Source organism: Ictalurus punctatus, chromosome 2 (assembly GCF_001660625.3).
Source record: "Ictalurus punctatus breed USDA103 chromosome 2, Coco_2.0, whole genome shotgun sequence".
Taxonomy (NCBI): domain Eukaryota; kingdom Metazoa; phylum Chordata; class Actinopteri; order Siluriformes; family Ictaluridae; genus Ictalurus; species Ictalurus punctatus.
This window is the reverse complement of record NC_030417.2, coordinates 3,252,953-3,277,772: the sequence shown is the minus strand read 5'-3', so window position 1 is coordinate 3,277,772 and position 24,820 is coordinate 3,252,953. Positions and strand designations below refer to the sequence as shown.

Here is a 24,820-nt window from a genome sequence, read left to right as displayed (position 1 = left end):
AAAACAACTCGGAGAGTAAGCTGAACTAACCAACAAAATTACCAAGACAAAAGTTCCAGTAAGAGAAAAAAACCCCACTGACAGTCTGATAAACAGTCTGTGCACAATAATAAATATAATGTCCTTAACTTTTAAAGATTTGTAACAAATAATATAACAGTGTAGCACGTAAAGCCGAGGAAAAAACACTAATAAAATTAAATAAACAGAAACTCTAACCCAGTCAGAGCATCAAAACAGAGAACCACATTAATACCGAAGTAGATTTAAGAGAAGTGAGTCCACAAAATCTAGGTGGAGTAATGCAACGACGATATTTTCAATAAAAATCCAGATACTGTAGAGCCGGGAGGCCGAGTGCAAAAAATAAAAATAAAAGAAGAGCGAAAAAGACTCCGCTGTGTAGGTGATGCAGTTCACCCCGATATCAAGAGTTTAACATAGTCTCCTGCTTCCTCCGCTGAAATAAAGTCCTTCTGGACACCGTTATGTGTAATGCGAAGCCGATCTGCGTGAAGTATTCCATAGCGAAAAAGCTGTGATTTTAAAGGGTACATAAATGTTTCCATAAATGTAAGTGTTCATCAGTGCAGTAAGTCATAACTTGTAAATGCCTCTACCAAACTAACTTCCTTGATCAGTTCATTAGCCTACATTGGCAGTGATGATAACTAGCATCAATGCTCATGTATTAGATTTCCTATTTTCCCTTTTTAAATTCATCTGCATTGATCACAATTCAGAATGATAACCTGCTGAACAGATAAAGCTGTACAATTTTACCACGGCTAGTAAACAACATTTTGCTAATATGAATTGGGTGCATTTCTAGTTAGCTTCGTCTGCTGTTTATTTTAGCCCGAGAGATTAATTTAATTGTCAGTTTTACAGGTTGACATTATTAAATGTATATTCCCCTACTCATAAATGATGATCGAATCTGTGATTTGTCAAAACAGAATGAAATTGAAGGATGCTGCTGTTCTTTCTGCTGCCAGTACTGAGTACAGGAATGGAGCTGTGAATTGACTGAGGTATTGATGCAATGTTTACTTGACGTATCCCATGTGGATTTGGGGTAAGGGTAAGGTTTTAGGACCCAGCAGACTTACAACAACCTTGTATAAATTGTCAATTGTTAGATTTTACTATCGAGGTGAATTTTTCTAGCTTTGGAGTGTGTTTTTGTATTTTAAAAAAGTTGGGTTTTTTTTTTTTTAAACATTTTTTCAAATTTTGGTTAAGATTATGGGTCTCCCATCATTATAATTGGGAGTGGTGTGGTCAAGAACAGCAGCAAATATATGTTGTGGGTCACATTTATTTATTGTTAAAATTTGCATGGTTTGGAAGATACTGCAATTACGAAACAAAGGAAAGACACAACTTTTATTGAAACAAAACAGAGCAATAAAACACGTTGACTAGGCAGCAAATCATAAAATCAACATAAAGAGGTCCAGGCCCCCCCAGCAGACTTGGGGTCCTTCCCACCTAACTGATGGAAAAAAAAAAAGCAACAAAGTAAAATAACAATATATAACAATGCCAAGTGATAAAAAAAAATGAAATAAAATAAAAATTCCTGTCTATTTAATCCGAATCAGAGCTGCTGCAGGATGGCATTTCTGTGTCCTCTATAAAAGGCTTTGCTCCCAGTCTCCCGCCTCCAGTATCAGCTACAGAGTAAGAGATGGTACCGCTCAGATCTTCCATTTCTACATCTACCACTGACTGTTGTGGATAGAAGTTTCTGGATGGATCCTCTTGCGCTTTCTCTAAATGTGAAAAGTGAGGTTTTGCTCCTACTCCAGTCTCAGCAACGCCTGCGGATTGTAACAAAGAAAAAGGAGTCATTGTACATCAAGAACAATATAAAATTCACAGGTATAGGTGATAACTCTAATTACATATGTAAATGTGAAACTCTGGATAGCCATAAGGGACAGTGCGAATCAGTAGGATAGTTTATTGTGCATGCGTGATGTGAAATGCATTATTTGCAAAGTCATTCAGCCGTCTTCGCATGGAACCTTCTCTCTGAGCTCTCACGGACGGAGTCAGTGCTAATTCTGAATGACTAGGAAACCTGGCAGGTATCCAAGGGGTTACACCATTATATACAGAACTAGAGTTCTACTTCACTCATCCTTACCACCAGGTGTGATAAGAATCACCTGGATAACCTGTACAGCCATGTCATGAGCAACCAACCCTACTTTGGACTCACTTGAAAGGTGTTCAGAATTGACCAGCGCATTCACACTACTGCAAGAGGCAACGTTAGCCTTGTAGAACTTCCACAGGAAGAAATTCATTTTAGAACGGCATATCATGATAGGGGCATTGTGTTCAGCACACCTACAAGCCCTGGTGATGATGTCCACCACCCGGTGGCTCAGTCCTTATTTAGATAGTGGAGCCACTTGCTTCTTTCCACCATGACAGACAAGCAGTTCAGATGGCAGCTGTTTGGTCTAAATAGTACCATGGGGTGTAAACTGGGCACAAAGGGAATGTTCTGCAGGTTCACATTCATGGAATTGATTGGTTTACAAAATTGAGTAATATGCCCTTGGGCAGAAACCCTGGGTCTCTGGGGTCGCTTTAGAGTCATTGGGCCATCAGTGCAAATAAGGTGAACCTAATATTAAAAAAAAAAAATCAATATAAAAAATCAGTGTTTAGAGACACTCATGTCCGGTCTTGTGGGGCGTGGCATTAAGGGGCTAATGGCGTTCCCATGCTTCACCTCATTCTGTATGGTCTGACACGTGTACACGGTGAGAAGCGGAAAGGGAATGATATTGTATGACAGTAGTATTTATAACACATCACTTCATGACTTTGTTGGCAGGTCTCAGCATGCATGTGCTCAAGAACATATTCAGGTGATTCTCACTGCCCTTGGTGGTTAAGAGAGTTAAAATATATCCCACACCCAAACTGAGATTAAAATGCAACCCTTACCAAGTTTACATTCCTGCTCTTGGCTTATGTTGACGTATCCAGCCAAACAAATATCATAGTCTTTCAGACTCTCAAGGTCGAAAGGCTGAAATGAAGGCTTTCTTGGATCGTTGTCATATAGATGCCACATGCCGTCGAAGGAGCTGAAACAGGTAGTCATGTGCTCTTCTTTCCCAAGCAGCAAAAACTGAAGCATAAAGGTCCTAAAAGAAAGATAAATACACGGTTCAAGGGAAGATCACCGGGATAAACAAATAAAAATAGTTTCGAACTTCGATTATGCTATATAAAATGATTTTTGATGCATTTATACAGTTACCTTTTCTTCTCATCATCGACACTGAGTGGCGGTTCAGTACTCTTATAATCTCGGTACAGAGCATTGTTAACGTCACGATGAACCAGAAGTAGAGTAGGATCAGATGGGTTGCCCAAAACAATTACGTCACCACATTTTTTAAGTATGCTGCCAAGAGAATCATAACATTGCATGCAGAACGCATGTTAAGTATGTATTTCTTACTCCTTATAAATGATCTATTTGTTAAAACATGCTGAAATTACTTAAAATTAACTATCTCCATTAGATGCATTTATTTTTTTTTCATTTATAATTACAGTGACTATTGCTTTGAAGTTGCTTATACACTTACCTGGGTATTTCTTTATAGATGGCGCTGTCATTTGGAGGATTTTGATTGTAAGTTATTTCTGCACATGCCAATTTATCAAACAGTGGTAAATAATCTTTAACAGTGCCAAAAAGGTTAATTTTATCCGGATGCAGCTCTTTCACAAAGTGCTTTCGAGCCTCAATATATTTTTTTTCTTTTAACAAAGACAGCAACTTGTTGAAAAAGTCATCTTTATTTAAGAGATCTTCTACAGTTAGATCTTTGATGGACGCTGTATGATTAGCAGCTATAATTGAGTCTGGGACACAAGTATTGATAAACAGGCATGAGGCAGAAGGGTCACCCTCTTTGATGTAAGGAACGGGATCTTCAATCAGCAACTTGAGCCGCCTAGAATAAAAATAGAAACTGAGTGATACAAAACAGTTAATACAGTTAGAACTAACCCCCCCCCAAAAAAAAAAATAAATAAATAAAATAATTTTATCTTAGTTAGCTAGCTAGCTGGTTAGCATTCTAGAACTTTCTTCACAGATTATGATGAGACTGTGTAAAAATTACGATATGAAATGTATTACGTCCAAGAAGTTTAGGCATGGACTGTTTACACAATCACAACAAGGACACAAGGCGACGCCTACTGTGACCAAAAGTTGACATGACGGAACATAAAACAAGAAGTGAAATGTGATCACAAGTCATTTCTCAACCCATGCTTGTCTCATTTTTTTAGCACTTTCTCTTATTCATGATTTAACATCCTGAATTATGCTCTCTGCTTAGTCATAGAAACTAGCATGTTGTGATTAGCCTGTTGATGGCTTGATAATAACTGCCTATAGAGAATTGTATGAACTGTATTAAACCTAAGATTTTTCAGAGCTAGATCTTATTCTACTTTGTAGTTTCACTTTAACTTACCTTGCATCCATTTTGTTTAAAAAAAACAAACAAACGTTTTAAAGTCTTCTCAACCGAGGAATCACGCCAAAGGACTGCTTCCTGATTCACTGACGTGAATGCAAAACCACCATGTCGTAACACGGCCGCCTACACCATAAAAGGAAAAGAACATTTGTATTGAACAAAGGCATTTAACCTCTCTGGTGTGGTGTATGAAACAATCGGTGTTAGTTTGTCTTAAAGCCATAGTCTGCTAAAGATATAGAATATAAACATTAGACTTCAGCCGTCATGGAAGACATGTTCTCTTGGGCTGGTTGAAGACAAGGCATGCTGCAGCATTCTGTATCATTTGAAGGGGGTTGATGGAACTGGCCGGGAGGCCCGGGAGTAGTGAGTTGCCGTAGTCCAGTTTTGAGATATCAAGAGCCTGGACTAGTGTGTGTGTGTATATATATATATATATATATATATATATATATATATATATATATATAATGTGTGTGTGTGTGTGTGTGTGTGTATTTATTTATTTATTTATTTGTATATCAAATAAATATCAATATCCACTTTTTTTACATTGTCTATTCTCACTTGCATCTGAATGCTCATGAATCAATAATAATAATAATAATAATAATAATAATAATAATAATAATAATAATAATAATGTAGAATTATTACCTTTTGATTATTTAGTTATTTTTTTAATTGTAAGGGGGCATTAATGTGAAGAGAATACTGCTTATTATTGCAGCACTGATTATTTATATTGGTTGTTTTAATATATCAATGCTATTTCGTGAAGCATTTGGATGAATTTCTATTGGATTGACATTTTACGTGTGTAAATAACACAGCATGACAGATGTGTGCATTCTTTTATCTTACAAGTGATTAAAATTGAACCTTATTGCATAAAAGAAGCCTATTAAAAGCTTTCGATGTCACATGGTCTTTAATAGCCACAACAGGGATACCTGTAGAGTACAGCGAGGTTAGGGTTGGGGTTAATCAATCATGGTCAGCCCAGTACCAAACGTCATAATGTTTGGAAAAACTTTATGAAAGCACAAAATGAAAAATGTAAACTTTCAGTGTATAAATATTTTAAGAAAACAGTTCCTACTTATCCTCCACCCCTTCATTAAGTTTAGCTATCATGTCCCCCAGGTAGAGTTCCACTTTTGGCCACTAGAGGGCACCCTGAATTTCCGTGTAGAACTTCTTCTGTTGCCTTATTTCCTGTGTTTATCGTGCTCATGTGTTCATTTTCTTGATTAGTTACCTTATTTAAGTTCCATGTTGACTTCCTTTAGTTGCTGAAGCATTATATGTGTAGGTTTTTGTCTGTGCCTGTGGTCAAATGTGGGGGGATACTGTTAGCCCTGTGCATAGGGTTTTCCGAAATGTTTAGCCTAACTCCGTGTGTCCCTGATTTTGTTTCTTTGTTGCTTCTTGGTTTGTTTTTTAAAAATTATTATTAAAGAAGTTCTGCAATTGTATCTGTCTCCATGGACTCCATGGTTATGATGGTAGCGAAGCAGAGAAAAGACACAACAGTGCAAGACCATCCATTCCCAGGATAAGAGCTGTACATACACAAAGATGCATATCTATGTCGTAGGGTGAAATGGTTGGGTTTATTAACAGACCGGATATGATCACAATCCAAAACGGTAGCGTACAAAGGTCCAAATCATAATTTAATATCAAGAACAATAGACCAAACACGGTCAAAACACCCATGATCAGACAAAACCAAGGCAAGGTCAAAGGTGAGGCAAAGCACAGTCATACGTTAAGGCTATCAGAAATAATCATGGCTCAGAACTCAGGTAAACTGTAAAGCTTTACATTCACTGCGTCCATGTGCTCACCAGGCACATGGACAGAAAATGAATGGGATCATCAAAAATCATTCAAAATTCAGGCGAGGGGGCCCTCTGGTGGTATACTGTAAATGGTAACACAATTAATCTTCTATCTAGGCAAAAAAATCTAGCTCAAATACAAGCGTATGCATTTTCGTTACAGTCTGAAGATTAGAAGACTGTAGGCTGGTTCACAGAAGGAAGATGAACCATCAAGTTTAACAGAATGTTACGTCTTTAGGTGCCTGTCAGGGAGCTATGATGAAGAAGCAAATAAAAATTATGATCTAGAGATGGACTAGTTTAATCTCCAAAAGTGGAAGATTCCAGAAGGCTGGAACATGAATCATTTCAGCAGCACTTAAAGGTGCTTAACCTTTAAAGATGAATAATCTTAGTTAACTGTTAAGATGAATTCACTCTTACCCATGTCTGATATGGTAGAATGCAGCTTCTTGAGTGTGGACTGCAGGCTACTGGGGTATGATGTCACTTTGGAGGCGTCAAGCACAAAGAGGACACAGTGAATCTGCTCATTCAGGGTGGGATTTTCTATGTAGCCACTTACTGCATCACTGACTGTAACACCTCTCTGGAACTGGAGCCAAAAACACAGCAGTTTCTAGCATATACAGTAAGCTCTGATTGGGCATAATCTGGTCTCAATCATGTTATAATGCCATTATTTACATTAAAACATTATATCATGTACAACCCTTGTTTGAGTTTAAATCAAATAACTAAGTTAATAGCTATAGTGAAATGCCTTTGATCTCCAGTGAGTAAAAAATGCTATCTAGAACCAATTAAGAACATTCCAGACCATCTTTAACCATCTCAGAGAGCAAATGTTGCCCGGTTACAGACAAAAAATCATCCACTTGTACTGATTACTGATTGTACTGATGGCATTATCATCAATATTAATAACAGGTAGTAGCATATGGACCACACAAGGGCAGTCTGGAAGTATGCAACTGACTGGGTGAAGGTATGGTATCTGGTCTTCCAACTAGGTCATGGGAAGGTGCATCCCCAAATAAGTAAGACTGCTCCAATTGTGCCCAAGAACAAAAATATGTGGCAGATTTTTGGGATAGCAGAATATTACAAACGATTTGTGCCTAGCTAATAAAACCTGACCAGCCCGCTGACCGATCTCACGGAAAACAAAAGCTCTACATCTGGTCCAGTGAACATTTATAAATGTTAAGTCAACTCTTTGTGAGGAGCCCCTTGCTTTACTGCCTTGATCAGTCTTTCCCCATCATATTCGATCTAGGTAGTGAACGAGGAGATACACTTAGTGGTGTACTTCAGCCAGACGTTCACTCTGTGGGAAGTACACATTGAAAAAGAAAAGCTTTTTTTTTGGGGGGGCACCCCCAAAAAAGCAAAGGGAGGGGGGATACAAGTCATAAAGAGAATAACTGATGTGGTCCCATGGTATGTATGACATGCCAAGTGTGCTGCAAATTGTGCTACAAATTAGCTTGGGAATGATGCTGATGCGTCATGTTATAGTATTTAATCCTTGCCCTAATAGAGGTAACAGTAACTAACCTACATGATTTCCAAAAGCAGTACCTTGTATCCTTCTGGGATGTGGCCTTTGATGACAGCCAGTGCATCAGAGTAAGAGAGACCAGTAGAGTCGTCGTCTCCTATTGCCTTCACGTCACAAAGGCTCAGAGCACTTTCAAACCCTCCTTGATTTACTCGAATATTGTAAGTTGTCATCTGGGTGAAGGAAAGGTTGGGTAACAGAGTAAGGGAGAGAAAGCACAGTCAATCTTTCCAGTTCTATCCTGCTCTTCACTGACCATTATTACAGGGAATGAATCCAGCCCAGAAGCTGTAGATTAAATAAAAATATTAAATATTAATATACATTAAGCACATGCTAAAGCCAAAAGTCTGAATACAGTCCTAATTATTGCTATCTTTATAATAAATATACTACATAGATATCATGGGAATGCTGTATACAGGAGCAGCCTTGAGTTTTGCTATATTTAAAACCCATTATCAAGCAACATTTGACATTTTTTATGACCTTCTGGGTGAACCCATCCACTGCTGTGCCGATGTTGGGCAGATGTACGATGCGCTTGTACATTGTGGATCTGAGAGAGTTGATGAAGCTGGACTTCCCAGAACCCACTGGGCCCAAGAGTAAAGCCTTCACCCGGGGTAGAGACTTCAACAACAGCTTGTAAGAGACAAAATCTTTCCTCAGATTGTCCCTTGTCCTAAACAACAGAGGCAATTGAACACTAGCGCAGTCCATAAAGGTATAGAATATATTTATGGGTCTTAACATTAATGAGCACTAATGAATATATGCAAAATAAATAGCACATGCCATTGCAGATGGACATAACAAAACACTGATTGCAATCATTTAATTGTTTAATTGTATGTTTGAGGTCATTATCTTGGGTCTTCGAAAATCCATCTAGGACCCATGGATTACTAGCCACAAAACATAACAAGTAGAACTTGATGCCAAAGGCATTGACGGGGATTCATCTTCCACCAATTCTAGTCCTTGTTGTGAGTAATTTCTATTCCTCAAAATACCATTAAACTATACTTCAAGCAGAAAGATTTCAGACATTTGACTATGACCCCATTTGGATCAATTCCAAAATCTAACCAGTTCATCTGCAGGTTACAATGCTAAAATTGTTCTTGTTCTGGAGAACAATATAATCATAGATGGCTGCACGGACCAGCTGTACATCAACTGTATCATCTAACCCAGACATTTCTCAGTCAAATTGCCAGAGGGCACCTTCCTCCGAATTGTGAATGTCTTCACATGCAGACAGCATTTGAACTTTGGTTTTTTGGGTGTGGATACATTTGCTTAGCCTTTGGATTTTTTTGCATTTATTTTCGGTATTTTGACCCTGCCTGGCCTTGTCACTAGATTTGGCCTCTTGTTAAACCAGAAGTAGATAATATCAAACTGTATGGATTGGTAAATGAATGCATTTTTTACCTCTATGCATGTTCAACTTAGGTGAGGTTCAACTATGTCAACATGATCAAATTCAGGAATAAGACTGTAGGGCTCAGGGCACCAGGTGGAATTAAATTATTTAATCTGGCATTAAGTAATACCCAAAGTGACAATTTCAGAATGATATTCACATTTCTTCTTAGCATGGCTGTGATTCAATACTTTTGTACATTTTGAGTAACTGTACTTTCCTCCTCTCAAATATCATTTCAAAAACTTACAGATTCTCTTTTTTGTCCCATTCAGATGTTTTATGTTCCTGTTAGGAAAAAAAAAAATCTTTAAAATAAATCTTAAACTGTCTGGTTTGGGCGAGTCTGTGCCCGTGAAAGCTTCAGATTCCTGTTTTTGGCTTACCGCAATGGAACCCGATGCGGTCTTTTCCCGCTGTAACTCATCCACCTCAAGGTTTGATGTGTTATGTATTCTTAAATGCTTTTCTGCTCACCACGGTTGTAAAGAGTGATTATTTGAGTTGCTTTAGACTTCCTGTCAGCTCAGATCAGTCTGGTCATTCTCCTCCGATCTCTCTCATCAACGAGATGTTTCAACCTGCAAACGCTCCGCACTCACGATGTTTGTGTGGGTTATTATTATTTTTTTTTTGCACGATTCTATGTAATCTCTAGACACTGTTGTGTATGAAAATCCCAGGAGAACAGCAGTATCTGAAATACTCCAACTAAAGATTTTCCCCATTCTGTTATTTGATGTGAACATTAACTGAAGCTTTTGATCTGTGTCGGTATGATTTTGCGCATGGTGCTGATGCCACGACTGGTTGATGATGAGCGGGTGTACACTTGTTCCTATTAAAATGACTGCTGAGTGTGTATGTGTGTGTATATATACAAAGAGAGCGAGAGAGAGAGAGAGAGAGAGAGAGAGAGAGAGAGAGAGAGAGCTTCTGAGATTGTAGGAAAGCGTTTGAACAGCTGATGAAGGACCTTTGTCCAAGATGTCTGGTTTCTCTGGAAAGTATTACTATTATACTATTTTATTTTTTATTATTTTACTAATAAGAGAGAGAAAGAGAGACTCACTCATCATTCCAGGATACCTCTCTCCAAGGGTTGGGTAAAACATCACCCACATCTAAAAGAGAAGCAAGAAGCAAACAAAATTTGAGGTCAAAGTTTGAGTTTATATTTTGACAACTGTGGTTGTTAAATGTACCTTCGACACGGTGCAGCTCCACATCTACATAGTGAATGTTTTTCTCCTGTGCCCATTTTGTGCCACAGGTCATGTCTGTGCAGAAGCTCACATACCAGACTCCATTATCCAACCTTAACTTTAAGCAGCTTCCAAAAGAGATAGAATCTGAACTCTGAGAAGTTTCAAACCTGAGCCCACTGTATTGAACTGAAGATTGTTCGCCGACCCTGATAGCTTCTGCGGGGTTTTTCACCAGAAAATGTTTGGCATCATTCTCATCCATCTCAAACACAAATGCCTCTGTGTCAGAAAACTCAGTCCCACGTCTCAGGGACTTACTCATGAAAGCTCCTCTGACTGACCCTGACTTCAGAAACACTGAGAGCAAAAATTTGCCAGAGTTGTCGAAGCTGGAGAGGAGCTGATCGAAGGTGTTCTTAAAATGTTTGCTCTTGTACAGAAGAAAAAAATGAACAGGACTGGAGAAAAACTTCTGCAGCCTGACCTTCTTCTTACTGCCCAGGGAAGACACGACGGAAGCCATAATGGAGAAGGTTATTCTGCAGAGAACAATACAAATAGCAGGCTTGTAAAGAAAGTGTGCCACAGACAGTCAGAGTGAGTGAAAGAAAATCGGAAGCCTGTGAGGAAACAAAATCGAAACTTAAACAGCTCTCAGCCCAATGCACTGTAAACGGGAAAAGCAGCAGGTGCATACTCAAAATGGGATGGGGGGCGGGGGGCGGGAGGGGGGGGGGGGTATCGTTAACACCACCACCCCCAAAAATGCACAATTTTCGTGTTACAGCTAGCGGTAGTCATTTCAGTTCATCCCAATGAGACACATATTTTTATTCCTTTTGCACCAAAAAGATTCGTTCTTTCAGTGCACATTTCTGTAAGTTACATAGTTACACCAGTAGGAGGCGCCAGTGAGTGTCTTTTTAGATATCATGAGTTCACTCAATACATTCATTTACAAATGCTATGTTTTCAAGAGACAACCCAGATAGCAGACCAACACTGAATCAACAGTGACTACGTTTAAATTGACAATTATTGATCTTATTCTGAATAAGACAATATTATGATTAAGGTGTTTTACATGAGTCGCTTTTAGAATATTCCTTTCATGTACCAGTTTTACATGTCATAGAACATAGATCGATTAACGGCACACGCCGTCCGACGTTCCCTCCAGAATTTCACGTATCGACGTACAGTTCGTCTTCATTATGGGACCGTGTACAGTTTTGGGTGTTTCATTTTTAATTTTACGAAAGCTTCAAGTGCAGTTAATTAATTATGCTGTACGTGCAAATACACGACTGCTTGAAGCCGTGGGCTTCCTCCCAAACAACATACTTGCCTACTATATAGTAGCTAAAATACGTGTATTACGTCTACTATATAGCAGGTAAGTACACGGTTTCGGACGCAGCCGTGCTCTCTCGTTTGCCGTCAAACGGTTGAGTGCTGCCGTGTGTGATCGTGTCCTGTGGCAAAATGCAGTGAATGTGTACATGTCTAACGCACGTCGATAATGCGATTAAAACAGGAATACTCCACGTCTTAATTCGATTTGTGTTTACTTCGAGTATGACTTTAGTCGGATTAAGGTCATCAATAATCGCTGTTTACATGTTGATATTAATCAGTGTATCGTCTTAATCGGGTTCATATCGGATTTTTGTTGTTCATGTAAACGTACTGATTTTTACATCATTCATTTCTTTCTGTTATGTATTTCCCAGTTCACCAGAGGGCGACACTATCACAAAGAACAGATGATCCCCCCTCACCGGTCGTTTTCGAAGTTACACCTTGCTTACGAGGTTTATACAGTTTTACAGGTGTTTTCTCTCGGACAAAGCAAAAACAGCACCACTTTTATTTATCGTGTTGATTTCACACTCGGTTTCAAAACCCACATCGCTCTCTGAACGACATTTTAAGAAGAGTTCCGCTATGCATCGTTTTATCAAGGCAAGTACACGGACACCTTGGGGTCCTTTTCCCCTTATTCCGCTCGAGGCCGTGTTTCAAATGGCGTCCTACTTTCTTTACTAGTGCACTAGGTAGGGCGTGTCATAACGGGCATGCGCGGCTTGTATATAGTGCCCTACATGTCGAGAAATATAGGATTGGAACACACCGGAAGTTAAAGTAAAAACATTTCAATTCATTTTGTATTCTTACAAGGACATTTTTTTAAAAATAGTATTTTATTGTAATTTTGTAAGTTTTGTTTGTCAAGCGCGTCAGCTTGTGAATTCATAATTAATAATAAGTATTTTTTGTTCACCGTAGACGTTTAAAAACGTTTAAATGTGCCATTAGCTGCTCTCATGTCCGTCCCCTTTGCCCCACTTTGTCTGAAAGGAAGGGACGTTGTTTATCTGTCACCGGCTCTGTGTGTGTGTTGGTGTTTGTTTGTTGTGTTCATCACTCTACAGAAATTAAACTTAGTTATTAAAAATCACAACAATGCCGTTATTTCATTCCGACCTGTGGGGAGTGTGTGTGAAGTACATCAGCTCTACACCCTGTACTGTAGTTTTAGGAGCAGTTACAGCTTCACTTTTGTACCTCTATGGCAGCAGCAAGGCTCAGGTCAGTGACATGAAGTCTTCATCTTATTTTTTTTTTTTTAATCATTTTTGTGTAAAGGAATAAAACACTCTGTGTCATGATGTTGTAGGAAAATAATCAACAACAGTGCGCTTTCCTGTAACACCACGTCCTGCTGTTGAGTGTTTTATTCCTCTCATCCCACAGCAGTTTAGTCAACAGTAACAATTGTTGTAGTTTTTATCAGTTTATTGATACATTTAATGTTCTAATGAGTCGTTCTCTCATCACCTTCTTTTTTCTTCTTCTTCTCGTTTTTTTTTTCTCCTCATGTCATTTGAACTGTTGAACCGGAAAGGACACGAGTCATACTTCCATTCAATTCAATTCAATTTGATTTGTGTAGCGCTTTTAACAACGGATATTGTCTCAGAGCAGCTTTACAGAAATATATAAACACAGGATTGAGATTTTAAGTGTGTGAGTTTATCCCTATTGAGCGACGGTGGTGAGGGGAAAACTCCCTGAGATGATATGAGGAAGAAACCTTGAGAGGAACCGGACTCAGAAGGGAACCCGTCCTCATCTGGGGAACGACGGATAGTGTGAAAGTAAAAGAAAGTTCATGATGGTTTTTATATGAAGTCTGTTTTGTTGAACTAGTCCACCGTTCACTAAAGGAGACCTGAGTGCAAAACTGCATGTGGTAATTGCAGCCCCAAGGCCATCACAGCAACCTTTTCCCAGCAACCACAGCAAGAATGTCCGTGTGGAATTGAGGTCCAAGACCATCTCCATGGTACTTCAAGCAGTACCATTCTCAGCAATCTCCAGGCTGTAGCCAGACTGTGTACTTTGTGTAAAAGAAAGTCTATTCATGGTCGGCTTGAGAAAACAAATACGTTTTCAGCCTAGACTTAAACACCGAGACTGTGTCTGAGTCCTGAACACTAATTGGAAGGCTATTCCATAACTGTGGGGCTTTGTAAGAGAAAGCTCTTCCCCCTGCTGTAGCCTTCACTATTCAAGGTAGCAACAAATAGCCTGCACCTTTTGATCTAAGTAGGCCTGCTGGATCATAAAAAAACAAAAGTTCGATTAGGTACTGTGGCGTGAGACCGTTTAGTGTTTTATAGGTCAGTAGTAATATTTTATAATCAATGCGAGATTTCACTGGGAGCCAAAGCAGTGTGGATAAGATCGGGGTGATGTGGTCGTATCTTATGTTTCTAGTAAGGACTCTATCAGCTGCATTCTGGACTAACTGGAGTTTGTTTATGCTCCTACTGGGAACATCCAGACAGTAAGGAATTACAGTAATCTAGTCTAGAGGTGACGAAAGCATGAACTAATATTTCTGCATCATGTAGTGACAATATATTTCTTATCCTAGCAATATTTCTGAGATGAAAGAAGGCTATCCTAGTCATATTATCTACATGAGCATCAAATGAAAGACTGGAGTCAATAATCACACCAAGGTATTTTACTGCTGCACATGATGAAACATAAAGTCCATCCAGAGCTACTGTGTAATCAGAAGGATTACTACTAGCTTCACGTGGTCCTAGTACAAATACTTCTGTCTTGTCAGAATTAAGTAAGAGGAAGTTAGTTAGCATCCATCATCTAATGTCCTTTACACATTCCTCAACTTTATTGAGCTGCTGTCTGTCCTCTGGCTTCGCTGAAACATACAGCTGTGTATCATCAGCATAACAGTGGAAGATAATTCCATGTTTACGAATAATTTGACCTAGAGGTAGCATATATAAAATAAAAAGCAGTGGGCCTAAAACAGAACCTTGTGGAATACCAATTTTAATCTCGGTATCTTGGAGATAATGGGGAGATTTGATATTGGTCTATAGCTGGACAGTTGACAGCGTCGACCGTCGAGGTCAGGTTTTTTAATCAGGGGTTTGATATGTGTCTAATATTTTCAACTTTACCAATGAAATCTTCACTACTGTATAATGATTGTGATTGTGTGGCTGTTTCTGTGGTGGTTTTATTCCTAGTTAATTTGGAAATGAAAGGCAAAACCGGTCAATAGGTCGACTTCTAGTAGTCGTGTCGCTAGTGGTGAGTGCGTACGTTTGTGTATTTGTGTGCGCGTGAATATTTTTTTTTACGCCGTTTGTACTAAATGCTTGCAGGTACCGGTGTTGATGTGTGCCGACGGATTCCGGGCGTTCTTGCACACACACTGCCCCGTTGTGTTGGAGCGGTTTTGCCCAACGCCGTGGTGCTGGGGCGGCCGAGTGCAGACGCTCGTGCGTGTCTTCATCAAGTCCTGCCCTGCTGTCACATATCGCAAGTATGGAAATGTAAATTCTACAGTGTTTAGTAGAAGAGACTTCTGTGTTACGGTGTTTTAAAAAAAAAAAAAACGTATTCCCAACTGTTTCACAGCGAGATAATCAGGACAGGTGATGGCGGGCAGCTCTCTCTAGACTGGGCGGATAACCTGGATAGTGCAAAATACCCACAATCCTCGTCCCGGCCTACGGTGCTAATCCTGCCCGGGCTGACAGGAAACAGCAGGCAGACTTACGTCCTGCACATGGTCCAGCAAGCCGTACGACATGGATACAGGTGAGTGTGTGTACAGACTGTACACAGACATGGATAGTGACGTGAGAAGAATAACAGGTGTAGGAACGCTGACGTGTGGCACGACTCGTTACGTTACTCTGTGAGAAACCTGGCGTCCTCATTAACTTTTATTCTCTCAGGTGTGTGGTGATGAATAACCGGGGTTTTGGAGGAGAAGAGTTGCTGGTAAGGAAATATTTATTTCCCTATTTGTTTCCTGCGCATTTCCTTTCCCTGTTTTTTTTTTCTTTTCTTTTCTTTTCATGCTCTCGGCACTAAAAGATTTGCATTTAACTAAATCTTTACATTTTACAAATGCTGGAAAGAGAGAAATCATTTTAGAGACAAAATACAGCAATCTTGTGTTGTCATTAATAATGTTTTGTAACACAATGTTACTAGCCCAAATGAATGATAAGGGGGCCAAGCACCGAAGGTCACCCTGGCCTATTGTTATTCTACCTTTTCTTCTTCTCCTTATTATTATTATTATTATTATTATTATTATTATTATTATTCCATTTCTTCTTATTCTTCTTCTTCTTCCATTTATTCTTCTTCTTCCATTTATTCTTATTGTTTCATTTCTTCTTCTTCTTCTTCTTCTTCTTCTTCTTCTTCTTCTTCCATTTCCTCTGATTCTTCTTCTTCTTCCATTACCTCTTATTATTCTTCTTCCATTTCATTTTCTTATTCTTCTTCCATTCCTGCTTATTCTTCTTCTTTCATTTCTCCCTCTTATTATTATTATTATTATTATTCCATTTCTTCTTCTGGCTAGGGTGTCTATGGCAGTTCATAGACCCCATTTGGTAAAAGTCTGTGCAACAAATTTCATGCCAGCGCCACCTACAGGCCAACAGTGCTTGCATCTGTACCATTTTTGCAAATCTTCCTCTAAATTTCACCAAATTTGGCTCACATCATCTTGAGACCTATCTAAACTAAGTGGGGGAAAAACTGCCCAGACTGCTGGAAAAAAAAAAAAAAAAAAGCTAATGGATGAACGGATCAACAATTGTAGCGCATCTGTGAGCAAATGTGTGGCTCACCGAGACTGGGTGCTTGGCCCGATGAAAATGCCCCCTTGCAGCTTTAATTCTGATTATTATTAGGATTTTATACCACAGCACTGTTGGATACTCTGGTTATTAATGTTCCATAACAGCAGGTTATATTACGTTGATATTAAAGCCCTGGTTGTAATACGTTGACATTTCTGTAGTACTGTAGCATAAGAAGATGGCTGGAATAAACAGATTTAAAACCAATGTGTAAATGCTGATATGGTTGATTTATTGAGGTTCTATGTAAGGAGATGTTTGTTTCACTGGAAAGACGTCAGGATGGAGGAGTTTACTCGTTCTGGATTCTCTCCGGGACGTTCTGTTAAATCACTTCAGGGTAGTAACAGTAACTTGGCTTTGTATTGGGCCACAACATCACCCTGTCGTTGACTATTTTCCTGTGACAACACACGCCCTTCTGCGTTATTCCTTACTTATCATCTATAACTGCCTTTTTCTTTTATCTCTTACCACTGTCTAAGAATAATAGCTATCTGTACGAGTTGAGAAGAATTTCCGAGGGGTCAGATTCCTTTACTGTAGGCATGTCATTGAGTCACGGTTTGTCTTGCATAACACGTACAGCATATATCTTATCTACATCAGGTATTATTGCGCTCACAGGAACACACAGACAATACAGAGACCTTGTGACACCGCTAAAATACGTCGCAAAGTTCACCTGACTCACATCGCCCTAATCGTCTCCTCTCTCTCCCTCTATCTCTCAGACTCCTCTCACATTCTGTGCTGCCAACACTCAGGACGTGGAGACAGCTGTCAATCATGTGAAAGAGCTCTACCCACAAGCCCCTCTGCTCGGAGCTGGGGTCTCTCTTGGGGGGTGAGAAACCAGCGCATGCTTACACACATGTAGAGAAACATAAAGTACTGTTAAAGATGAACGTTTAAGTTTACGGCCAGCAGGTGGTGCCAGTGTACAGCATCTAATATCTAGCGTCTGGTCATCTAGTATTAGATTGCTTTTGCCTCTCTCTCTCTCTCTCTCTCTCTCCTGCTTTCTCACAATTGATGTAACTTAATATTTTCTTGCTCACTCTCGCCCTCAGGATGCTGCTGTTGAATTATCTGTCGCGTAAAGGGCGTGACTCGAAGATGATCTCCGGTCTCACCCTGTCCGTGAGCTGGAACTCGTTCGAATCCTCCAAATCGCTGGAGCAGCCAATCAACAAGCTGCTGTTCAATCGCCATCTCACCAGTAACCTGCGCCACACCATCAACAGGTTAACCGTCCGGTCGCCTTTTTCATCGTCTACGTTATTAATTATCGATTCACGATCTGTTTTTACCGCTTTTATTATAACAGTCGAATAGGATAGTGAATGTGAAATGATCTAAAAAGTATAACGGCAATGTTTATTCCGGGTTTGCCGCATCTCATCTCTCGAAAGGCTAGATGCTTTGTTTTGCTCGTAGATAAATGATCAGGCTGCGCTGGGTGCTTGCTGATTTCAATCCAAACACAAACTCGCACCAAGCAATTCAGACCGCAGTGCAGGTTGTCTCAGCCACGCAATACATTATTTTTTAAAGTCTTCTTCTACGTATTTTTCCAGGTTATGTGTGTTAGTAAGACTACTTTTTAAAAGTCTACTGTGCCTTTAAATGGAACCGTGTTAAATATAACAGCTTGCGTCTCACTCTTTCCTCAGACACAGAAAGATCCTGGAGAAGGTGATCGACATAGACCATGTATTAAAGGTATTCACCCGTATTCCTGACGTCCTCCTGCTTCTGTGATCCAATATTATAGAAAGTGCAAAAGTTTGCACACCCTTAAGACAGAAGACGCTAGGTAGGTTTCATTAAACAGATAATAATAATACAGTTTCTTCATGATTATAAGTGACAGTAAATGTTGAAATAGTAACATGTTAACAGCGTTAAAAATATTCCGTTCAAACGACTGAAAGGATCGTGAAGAAACCTTTAACTATGGTACGCAAACTTTTGTAGCTATTGCTGTTCTATGTTGTTTTAATTGAAGTAGGAAATAAAACACTTCACGTCATACGTTTATGGGAAAGTAATCAACAGCGGGATGGCGTGATGAAGCAGTGAGTCACTGGTACGATGCAGAAGACGATCTTTTTCCTATAACAATGCGTACTGAAGTGTTTTAATCCTTTTATACCGTAGCAGTTTGCCAACAATATATTTTATGTTTTTATTAAGTAAAAAACAACATCTGGTCATTTTTATCCATTTATAGTTACGTTTAAAGCTGTGGAACGTTCACAGCTTTAACTCTCGACGTTAATAAAACAAACAACAACAAAACCACGCATGTTACATGTCACGTTACAGAGAAACCGTAAAACATAAAGTCCTTTCCGTGATGGAATAGCTAAGCTTTACCTCAGAGTATAACAATGCGCCGACACTGGAGACTCCTTCCAAAAATGTTCAACATTTCCTTAGAGAAAACTTCCCCATAGCAAGAATTACACGTGTATTTGAATACGTGTAGCCATACAAGTATTCGTTACTGTGATTTGGAGCCGTCAGAGCTGCTGCTGTAGAAAATGAACCAACCTCTGACCAATCAGATTTGAGAATTCAGCAGCACTGTGGTATAAGCCTAATTGTCTGATTCTTGCTTTCTATTCAATACCTGTCTATAAGATAAATGATTAAAACATACTTGATGATAAATTTGTAAATAAATTTCTGTGTCCAGGCACGTACGATTCGTGAGTTTGACGAGCGCTTCACATCTGTGATGTTTGGCTACAAATCGTGCATCGATTATTACCAGGACGCGAGTCCGTGTAACAAACTGCCCCAGATAGCTGTCCCTGTGCTGTGCCTCAACGCCGCAGATGATCCCTTCTCCCCAAAACACGGTGAGAAACCAGTAGACAAACCCATTAGCACTTGTTTGTGTGAAAGATGTTTATCGATCTTATCGAGGTCACCTCACTATTTTCTTATTTTCCGCAGCTTTCCCAGTAACTCTGGCTCCGCGCTCGCCAAACGTGGCTCTCTTGGTGACATCACACGGAGGGCACATCGGCTTCCTCGAAGGGCTTTTCCCGCACGGCGAAGGCTACATGGATCGAGTGTTCAGTCAGTTCGTCCGAGCTGCTTTCGAGCACCAGGAGGACCTGAAGGAGGCCTGCAGCAGCGACAAGTAGCACAAACCTCACAGCAGCTCAGATTAACCACAAACCATTAACCATTAATACACGAATTCTCGAAACCTCGTTTGGATAGCAGATTAGAAGGAAGTTTCACTTAGAAATGACTCTGAAAATGCGCGGAATTTTTTACAGCGTGCCATGAAGTGCTCTTAAAAGGGATCGAGGGTTTTCCATTGAGATCCAGTTTGTTGGCTGTCAAAATTGTAAAATTTGTAACGCTTGCTAAAGATGAGGTTAGGTTAAAATTTAAATATAAAAACAAACATACATATACAATTTTTTTTATTTACCTCAAGACATGCTGGATGTCCAAGATTTCCGTCTTTTTTCATATAAATATATTAGGGGTTGCACGACTATTAATTAATATTTACCAGTGGACCAGTAATTCCAAAAAGTAGTGGACTAGACGTCTTTTCTACAAAAAAGAAACAGCTATTCGGAGATCATAGTTTTTCAGGTTGTTTTTACTAATCCCTTTGCAAAAAACTGTGCAAAATAATAAGTTGTACCGTATTACACTACTTAAAGTGCACCTATTATGGTTTTGAAACGTGATTAATTTTGTTTTAAAGCTCGCATACAATAGATTTAGACGCATCCGAGGTCAAAAAACACTTTAACGTGCTCTTAATTTAAACTGCAGCATTTCCTTTTTCCCCCCGGTGTCACGAACGACTCACTCGATGATCCGTTCTAAAGGATTCATTCGAAACTCCTCCTTTCAGAGAGCATACTCTGCTCTGATTGGACAGATGTCCCAGTCTGTCGTGATTAGTCTACTGCGGCAGCGTGTGTCGGGAAAAGGACACGCCCACTACCGTAACGAGTTTCAGCTCCGTCTGTCAGTGAGCAGACGATGAAGATCAGAGGGGCTTTTTGTTACAAACTTACGTAGGTTAGTACAGGACGTAAAGTCTAGAATCACTAACGATTCAGTTCAGCTGTTTGGAATCGATTCCTTCTTTTGTGAGTCGATTGTGCGTTTTGATTCTTGAAACTTTTCAGATGTTGTTTTTACATTCCCGAACAGCTCTATAACACGCTACATGAAAGGTAAAATCTGGAAAACCATAATAGGTGCACTTTAAGGACGTACCAATTCTTAAAAAGCACCGGTGCGGAAGATTCGCAGCTGAAACGATCGATTCTGGAACTGGGAGCGCAGCATGGAAGCTCATGTCCATCGACAACCTTTATTATAGCGCAGTGAGCGTTGTATGGAGGATGCAGTGCCTATCGGAAGTCCAACCGGAGCGGAGATGAGTTCGGCTAACAAGTATTGAAAACAACAAAATGTACCTGAAATATTCTATTAAATATAATAATTAATTTTCTTTACATATTCAGTGCACTCCATCTCGTGTATTGAACAGATAGGGAAGTTTCTTGCGAAGCCGCAGTGTTTCCTCTTTTCCCCGATTGACGTTGTCTATGTTTCCGGCTCAACTGAAACTTTATTAAAAAGCCTCCGGGCCGTGTTTCGCAGTAATTCAGAATAAAGCCGAGCTCATTATCCGGTAGAGAGAGTGTTCAGTGTGATGCTCGCTCTACCATTGAGCCATAATCTTTGCTTTTGGGATACGAACAAAGGTCAGCTCTATCCTCTTCTGGCCAAGATATTTTTACCTCGTACTTTAGCGTTCCAGCATGTCTCTGAGGAAGCACAGGCAAGAGCATATTTTTTTAGGTGAAATTTCCATGTAATATAAGACAATGTTTATAAATATATATTTTTATTAAGTGCAGTAGATAAGCGGCAAGAAGAAACATTAAATTCTATCTATCTATCTATATCTATATATATATATATCTATCTATATCTATCTATATATATATATATATATACACACACACACTGTAACATTAATTGGCATTTATTATTGTTCCTTATATCCCTTCATGTCAGTATATAAAGAGGTTTTTTTTTTTTTTTTTTTTTTTTTTAATAAGGTCACTGGAAATTTTTTTTTTTTTTTTTTTTTTTTTTTTTTTTTTTTTTTTTTTATAGAAATGATGAAGAATGTACTGTTTTAGTATTCGAACCTATCGCACCAACTTTCAGAATCTGGACATACTTGACGAGGCATATTTAGCCTTTTGTTTTCCACCGCTGTTGAATGTGATTACGATAAAATATTTTTACACTCCCAGTGAAACGGACGAGAAAAGGAATTTAGACATGGCTTAAATCGACCGTCATTTGAAACTGTTTAATTAATGCGAATAAGATAATAGCGATTCGTTTAACGCAATAAGAACACGGAAATACACCAACAATCGGATACGAGTTTTACCACACAAAAAAAAACTACAAAAAAAACACACAAACAAGTAGAATAGTCTTTCATTGGCTTGAACATTTATTTGAAGACCCTGGACTTCAGGTTTCCTCAAATAATTTATATGCTGAAATAATTCACGGAAAGAAAGAAAAAAAATAACGGGGTCCAACAGAAAATGTGCCTTTAAAATGTTAAGGTTGTAAAATTATTATTATTATTATTATTATTGCACAATCATTTATATTGGTCTTATTATTGTGGGTTTAATAATATTGTTTTTCATTTTTATATTAAGATGTCTAAATGTTAGATATTCCGTGCCATCATTACAGCGTATCTGAATTTTTAAATTATTTTTATTGATTTCCTTCATCTCAGTTCTGTGCCTCTGAACCAGACAGATCTCAATCTGCAGTGCTATAAACCACACGAAATCTAACCTAGTGCAAACGTTTTGGTGTATCCCTTCCCCTGTATTACGCTATTATGCAAAGTCAGTTGTCAGAGAGAGTTATGCTGTGGAGTCGTCACTGCCTCCTGCATTAGAAAACCACGTGACAACGTTTTAACTGCCTAGGGTTCAAGATAATCAGGGCGACTGCTGTATTTCAGCAATTAAGTTAAAATTTTCAAGCCGGCAGACAGTTGTGAGCTCAAATCCCAGGCCGGCGTTGCTTCTTCGAGCAAGACGTAGTCGGCGGTTGTAGGCTCTGATTGCTTCCCACCTCTTGTCTCGGACAAAATGAATTAATAAATGGGTGGTCCGATGATTAGTGGCGTTTCACTCTTGCAGCTCTTTCAAGTGTTTCTGAAACGATTTGTTGGAAGAAACATTTGAATCAATCTCATGCAACATCTCATCTATACAAGGTTCATTACTGACAGTGAATTATGCTAATTATGCTAATAAGGCGTTATAGACCTTTTAATGATTTACCTGACTTTTACATTTTATTAATTTAATTAAAACACTTTTTTTTTTATTAATTTCAATTTCTGTTAATTTCATCACTTTCAGCCTTTAATTTGGGTAACGAGGTTATACTTTCAAAGTGACCTTTACTGGGGGGAAAAAAAAAACGAATGAGAGAGCGTACTTTTCTTCTTGGCATGATCCTCGGGAAAGTTTGGATGATGCAACTTTCCGTCGAACATGTGACTTATGGAAGGGTCCAAATATTTCATAGGGGTGAGTGTGCTTAAAAATGAGATGTTCAATAGATTCACACTTTAACGCACAACTACTAAGTATTAAAGATTGTAGTGTTTTTTTGAAGAATTGTAATTCTTTATTTATCAGAATCATGCACATAGTTTATTTGTGTTTTAAACTGCTTTTGACCTTTACTTTACATACATATTTGTAGACGTAATATCAGTAGGACACATATCGTGGAATCGGCCAAATATTGATTATTATCCCACTGTAAAAGAGGCCATGAGTATTAAAGCACTTAATTGTCTTTGTACTGACTACAGGTTACTGTTGCTACCTGTAGTTTATTAGACTGATTATAAAGTATGTTTTCCTTATAGCTTGAATGACTTTTGAACGACTGGAATATTGTTATTATTATTATTATTTGAAAAAAATTTGGGGCTTTAAAATCGAGTTCGTGCTATAATTTTTTCAGTATATCAGCACTGATGTGCGAATTGAGGGAGAAGTGTAAAATTGAGCCATGTACACTTTACTATCTGGTTCTGAATCGGTCGTTTGCGTTTCCTGTGAACTGGCCGGCCTGGAGTCGGCCAACAAAGCCAGAGCTCTAAAGAGAAAATGACGGACTAACCTCCTATATAGTATGTAGCTTGTCTGCTTGGTATGTTTATGTTCATGATGTCTTTTTAATCTGTGACCACTTACAGTTTTTAAAATCCTTGACAGTATATGGATAATGAACAATAATCGTACATCAGAGAAATGTGAAACGATGTATTTTTATGCAGACCATGTGTATAAAAATGGAAGAGTAGAAGGTACAACCTGCAGTACAAGTGTGTGTTTGACAACCAAGTACTTGTAATGTACATGGAAGAAAAATCACTGTTCAACTTCTAGAGAATTGTATTCACAGCTGAATGCTGTACTGTACACGCTGTATTGGTTTTTGAAGCTTTCCTTGGTCTCGGTATAAAATCTCACCAAGTTTTCATTATTCTGAGTGTAATATAGGGAAGTGCACTGAAGTTTAATACTGAAGCATCAATAAAATGCTCAAGGCAACATTGCGTCCTTGTTCTTTTCTCTTTTTTTTGTAAGGCTAAGAGGAGCTTCTTTTAGGAGCACCGGCCACAATTTCTATTACATTTCATGTTTCTGAAATCTGAAAGGTAATGCGTCGAACATATCCGTCAGTCGAAGATGCGATCGTATTGCATCAGTTTACCCAAAAATATATTTTCCAACAAAGAGCTCTTTTGTGATTTCACACCGAATGGTCGTGCGTTTTTGCCACGGAATGAACTTGTCATGCAAGTTCAGTTTCTTTATTTTTCTTTTGTTTATTTCATGAAATGTAATAAATGCCGTATTCACACACGTTAATAAAACTGTTTTGCAACGT

At 38.8% G+C, this 24,820-nt stretch overlaps 2 protein-coding genes across 6 annotated transcripts in view; one reads left to right on the top strand and one right to left on the bottom strand.

The window, feature by feature from the left end:
- The window catches only part of LOC108262032 (interferon-induced protein 44), a 49,176-nt gene extending 37,941 nt beyond the window's left edge, over positions 1 to 11,235 (bottom strand). The window contains exons 1-10 of one of the 4 annotated variants that reach the window (XR_008398053.1): positions 10,587 to 11,235; positions 10,454 to 10,505; positions 8,439 to 8,634; positions 7,970 to 8,122; positions 6,809 to 6,980; positions 4,527 to 4,655; positions 3,624 to 4,013; positions 3,290 to 3,436; positions 2,971 to 3,173; positions 1,375 to 1,826 (exon numbers count right to left, since the gene is read on the bottom strand). Coding sequence is in view for 2 of the 4 variants with exons in the window: in XM_053686513.1 (XP_053542488.1) it covers positions 6,809 to 6,980; positions 7,970 to 8,122; positions 8,439 to 8,634; positions 10,454 to 10,505; positions 10,587 to 11,112 (1,099 nt within the window). In the remaining 2 variants the exon portion in view is untranslated. Of the gene's footprint in view, positions 1 to 1,374; positions 1,827 to 2,970; positions 3,174 to 3,289; positions 3,437 to 3,623; positions 4,014 to 4,526; positions 4,656 to 6,808; positions 6,981 to 7,969; positions 8,123 to 8,438; positions 8,635 to 10,453; positions 10,506 to 10,586 lie in introns of those variants that run through there. The other 3 variants (XR_008398051.1, XM_053686513.1, XM_053686516.1) reach the window with 3 other exon arrangements.
- Positions 11,236 to 12,358: 1,123 nt separating this feature from the next.
- On the top strand, positions 12,359 to 24,480 carry LOC108256891 (phospholipase ABHD3). 2 transcript variants are annotated; one of them, XM_017454153.3, is made up of 9 exons: positions 12,359 to 12,554; positions 15,299 to 15,459; positions 15,555 to 15,737; positions 15,878 to 15,923; positions 17,536 to 17,648; positions 17,875 to 18,048; positions 18,478 to 18,526; positions 19,506 to 19,671; positions 19,769 to 24,480. In XM_017454153.3, the coding sequence occupies exons 1-9, from the start codon at positions 12,537 to 12,539 to the stop codon at positions 19,960 to 19,962; spliced, it is 1,104 nt and encodes a 367-aa protein (XP_017309642.1). In that variant the 5' UTR covers positions 12,359 to 12,536; the 3' UTR covers positions 19,963 to 24,480. The 2 variants fall into 2 exon arrangements, with proteins under 2 accessions (XP_017309642.1, XP_017309633.1); XM_017454144.3 differs by lacking the exon at positions 12,359 to 12,554 and adding an exon at positions 12,609 to 13,181.
- The last annotated feature ends 340 nt before the right edge of the window (positions 24,481 to 24,820 follow it).

What these genes read in the sequence shown, in the direction of transcription:
- LOC108256891 (XM_017454144.3), top strand. Translation starts at nt 13,056, where the DNA reads ATGCCGTTATTTCATTCCGACCTGTGGGGAGTGTGTGTGAAGTACATC. An exon ending in ATGGCAGCAGCAAGGCTCAG is followed by an intron (nt 13,182 to 15,298) that starts GTCAGTGACATG and finishes AAATGCTTGCAG; the next exon opens with GTACCGGTGTTGATGTGTGC. An exon ending in CCTGCTGTCACATATCGCAA is followed by an intron (nt 15,460 to 15,554) that starts GTATGGAAATGT and finishes ACTGTTTCACAG; the next exon opens with CGAGATAATCAGGACAGGTG.